The 4,323-nt window shown below is 46.2% G+C and overlaps 1 protein-coding gene across 1 annotated transcript; it reads right to left on the reverse strand.

Moving 5' to 3' along the window:
- crybb1l3 (crystallin, beta B1, like 3) lies at nucleotides 1–3,763 on the reverse strand. The gene is made up of 6 exons (XM_017433401.2): nucleotides 3,682–3,763; nucleotides 2,284–2,357; nucleotides 2,074–2,192; nucleotides 1,847–1,979; nucleotides 1,577–1,719; nucleotides 1–761 (listed from the first exon to the last, which is right to left on the reverse strand). The coding sequence occupies exons 2-6, from the start codon at nucleotides 2,347–2,349 to the stop codon at nucleotides 593–595; spliced, it is 630 nt and encodes a 209-aa protein (XP_017288890.1). The 5' UTR covers nucleotides 2,350–2,357; nucleotides 3,682–3,763; the 3' UTR covers nucleotides 1–592.
- Nucleotides 3,764–4,323: the final 560 nt, after the last annotated feature.

Raw genomic sequence — 4,323 nt, forward strand, 5'->3', positions numbered from 1 at the left:
TGATTTTCCGGTGTATCTCTTTAATTTGAATTGTTTCCAGTGGAAAGTTGCCTCCCAGATGCCAGCATCCCTGAGAAAGTGTAAAATGCAGAACCTCTGGACAGCCCCATCAATGGGCTGAAAACGGGGCCGGAGAAACGGCAGGAGCCTTCGTGCTGTTCGACCGGCGTCCTCCGGCCTCGGAAACCTTACTGCAGATTTAAGATCCGTCCATGGGAGGCTTTGGTGCTTACTGAGTATCACTTTACTCTTTAAGATTCTCTAAAAAAAGGCGTGTTGGCGCCATTTTTGCTAGAAACACATAGGCAAAAAAAAAAAAGGGCTTGATCGCAAGAAAAAGGTTGAAACAAACTAATAAACACTTACTAATGCCCAATAATCCCCGCTTCCCGTTGAAAAATATAATCTTTTTACAGCTTTAGCTGTTGTAACAGAGGATTTCCTCGTCCCACGCAGTCATTTACAGTCCGACGTGCTTTTCAATTTTTACCACTGGATGCTGGGACAGTACTCCAAAAAGCCTGTAACTAAGCGGTTGTTTGAGCGGCGGGACCGGCTCCGAGCTCCTCCTGCTCTCGTGCCGGGACCCCGCCTACGCGGTCAGCTCGAAGCAGCCCCGGCGGTGCGTCTGCATGTCCCGCACCCTGCGGATGGACTGGATCTGAGGCTGGTGGGCTCCCCAGTCGTTCCAGTGCTTGTAGGAGCCCATTTCCAGCACGTACTGGTAGCCTCGGTAGCCGGGGTACTGGTAGCCCACCCAGCTGTGTGGAGAGGTACAAAGAAACTGAGAAAATCTGCTTTTTTTTTTAGAAATCAAGAAATTAAGATAGACACAGTCCCATCAAGCATTTATATGTTCGTCAGAACACTTGATAAGCCCGTAAAATGTTTAGCGAATCTGTTTTTTCATTCCTGCTTACATATTTGCTATCTGCAGCAGATAGCTCTCTAAATGGCCTCATTTAGGAGAAGTAGAGCTTATTTCTGACCAGGTTGATGAGCTAACGGCTAGTCTGAGCGGAGCCAAGGCCAAAGTGTGTTGCTGCCATCGCCATCGGACTATGTTTTACAGAGAACGTGTAACGTGAGACCAGCTGTACCACCGTAAACCTAATTTTCTTCCTTCAATAAGTCATTATCGTTAAAATATATTGGACTGTGCAATGCAAACGTACAAAATACTAATGGATATGTGTGACCCGTGGTGGCAAAATAAGTCAGAATGAGCTCACGCCTCAGTGAAAAAACTGGAAAGATGGATTTTTGCCTTAACTCAGATTTGCTTGAAAACAAGTCCGTAACCCTGTGTGACCCTGTTTGTTCTAAATTCTGTATAATATGTAATTGAAAGAATATATATTCCACCCAAAACCAAAGTTAATTTATGTATTCTTTCAGTAAATATTGACCGAGATTGGCCCTTGGCTGGGACAGAGATGTTCATTTTGGCCCCCTTGTGTTACCGAGTTTGACAGTCCTGATCTAACCTGACAGCTTGGTCAGGTTATTTATTTATTCCTTTTTTTTTGTCGTCGTAGTTATTTCAGCCTTGAGGAGTCAATGAGAAACTGCTTACGTTCCACCGGTGACCTGGATGCTGCCAACACGGTCCTGGAAGCCGTAAGACCACAGGCTTGGAATATCCTCGTCACACACCTCCATCTTCCGACCCTCAAAGTTTGTACTCTCAAACAGGCAAATCTTGTGGTCTTGGGGGTCCTAAAACAAAAATAAAGGGATAGGCGACTCTTCAAACAGCTTTACTGCCTATACCGAGATTTGAAAACTCGAAACCGATCAGACAACCACAGCTGTGCCGTTTGAGACGGTGTGTTCGACAGCGTACCATTCGGACCGGCCTGACCGACATCATGCGGTCACACCTGTAGCTGTTGGACCAGGTGTCCCAGCGGGGGTACTCGCCCTTCTCCAGCATGAACATCTCACCCGTCATGTCCTGCTGCTCGTAACCCACCCAGCTGGGTCGGTGGGAAGGAGAAGGAGACACACGTTATTTAAGCTTCAGGCGAACACATGCCGTGCTGCAACGCCTGCGGGGTTTCCGCCACTTACGGTCCACATTCCACCCTGATGGAGCCGATCCTGTCCAAGCCCTTCTCACACAGGTTGCGGCACTCTCCAAACAGGTCCATCCTACGGCCTTGGAAGTTCTCATACTCGTAGAGGTATATCTGGTAGAAAGGAGAAACTTGTTAAGGTTAAATGTTTTGGGGTTTTTTTTGAACGCCGAGGTGTTTTGTTTCCGTCCGGCAGAGGAAGTACCTTGTTGTTGCGCAGTCCTACGGCAGAGTGGCTGCCAATGCTGCCCTGAGCACCTGAGTGAGACATGACCAGATCTAAAGAGGAGGATCACAACGTTAATCAGCCGAGCTCGTGTCACAAGGAGGGCAATTACAGATGAATGTCATCATGTACCTTAGCCCAACATCGGTTTGTTTGAGTACGATTAAAGAGGTAAGGAACAGGAGATTCTGCGTCATTGACACGGCAACCTGAAGGCCCGCCGAGTCAAATTCAATTGGAATTTATATTTTTGGGACAATTCAGAGTATAAATCTAAGCCTGGTGGTTTTAATTCTCATGCAAAGGCGAGACCAAATAACTCCAAAAGATCAGCATTTAGACTCCCCTTGCTTCATTTTTAGATTGCAATGCTCTTTTAAAATCTTGTCATCAACTTTGCTGATTGACGTGAACATTATAGTTGTCAGTAAGTACCGTATCACATGTCCCATTAGACTCCTTTGGTCTTTGTCAGGGTTTTATTTTGTTTTGCAATAATCTTTAGGTTTTTGGGTGTTTTGCTTGGAGTTTCGGCTGTTCAGCTGAGCTACGTTCTATTTTCATGGTCCCCGTTTCTAGGTTCTCTCGTACAACCACTCGGGTTTCGTTAGTAATCAGCACATCTGCTATGAGTTGGGTGTCGTCCTTAAGACACCCTGCTTTTCTGCAACTTTTGCCAGCTCATCTGGGAGCTTCCTTTATGGTTTCCAAGTTGGTCTGTTGCCTAAATTAAAAACAAAACACTGTGGAGTTCCTGAAAACTTCGTCCTTTGAGTGTGCAGTTGGGTCCTGCTCCTACTCGCTGTATGTGGAAAAAGGCCATTCCAAATTAATGCTCAAATCAGTAGAAGAGGAAGAAACTAAAAAAAGAGTGGCTTCTGTATTTGTACCCAACTGAAGTAGAAAATAAAGACATTTACTCAGATTCGCAGCAATGACCATACTGCTCATTAAAGTGACTCCATTGAACGCTTCACCTGCTCCATTCCAATAGCTTTTTGTTTGTTTTTAGAAAGCATAGCTTCATTTGCCTTTGCCCTAACAGTTGTATCATTCCTCTAAATCTTTCCCTACATTCCCTGAAGTTTTGTTCCTTGCGTTAGAGCAGTAATCAACGCCGATCCTTAAAAACCCTGCCTTCGGCCTTCTTTTAAAATGAGAAGGTTTGGCAAAGCACCCCGTTACTTTTGCACCAAATTAACATCGAAACAAGCTCCGTGTCGTATAAATAATCCACCTATTCAGGCCGAAGTTAGGCGTTTGAGAGGAAAGCCACCAGTTGCTTGTTTCTTTCCGCCTGGCGAGGGAGAAAACCACAACGCTCCCCTCAACATCCGAGAGTTTTAGCGGAGAGAGTAAGAAGACCTGGACACTTACAGAAACCGAAGCCTGAGACGGGCCAATCTGCGGCGAGACTGATGGACGCAGTCCCCGTGATCGAGGACACATGTATATATACATTCACCTCCAGCGTTTTCAGAGGCAGCGTCCTGACTTCCCATTGGCTGCGAGTTGTTGGGAGCACGGCGCTGGGTCGGAGGTCGCGCTTGCTAATCCGCGCACGAGTCGCGCTGACCTGGCTGTCTGATCTTTTTTGTCCGGCTCCATTGTGGCTGAGGGGGACTGGGCACAGTCGCTGCCGTCAGCAGAAAGTTTTATGTTGACACACACACACACACACACACACACCTATAGCCAAACACAGTAACCTTCTTCCTTTTGATCTAAACCATTATTTTGGTTTTATTTGTCCTTTTTGTCATTTCCACCAGCTTTTATTTGATTATTTTTGAGTTTTGTCTCCACTTTTGTGTTTTTTGTTTTATTTTCTCGTTCCAGTGCTGGCTGTTAGAGCCTTAGAGTGTGTTAATGTGCCGACTCTGTTGTTCAGACAGCTGAGGGCCCGGCACTCTTCAGCTTTCTGCGTTTTTTCACAACTCGTCTGCCTGCCTGCATTTGAGGCATGGATGGAAGAAATTATCTGTGTGTTGTTGTCCAAAGGGTGGGTGGGGGGGGGGG

Source organism: Kryptolebias marmoratus, linkage group LG2, assembly GCF_001649575.2.
Source record: "Kryptolebias marmoratus isolate JLee-2015 linkage group LG2, ASM164957v2, whole genome shotgun sequence".
Taxonomy (NCBI): Eukaryota; Metazoa; Chordata; class Actinopteri; order Cyprinodontiformes; family Rivulidae; genus Kryptolebias; species Kryptolebias marmoratus.

Coding starts and splice junctions, on each gene's coding strand:
- crybb1l3 (XM_017433401.2), bottom strand. CDS start 2,349: ATGTCTCACTCAGGTGCTCAGGGCAGCATTGGCAGCCACTCTGCCGTA. Junction 1,980..2,073: donor ATCAGGGTGGAATGTGGACC/GTAAGTGGCGGA, acceptor CCACCGACCCAG/CTGGGTGGGTTACGAGCAGC. Junction 1,720..1,846: donor CGGTCAGGCCGGTCCGAATG/GTACGCTGTCGA, acceptor TTTTTGTTTTAG/GACCCCCAAGACCACAAGAT.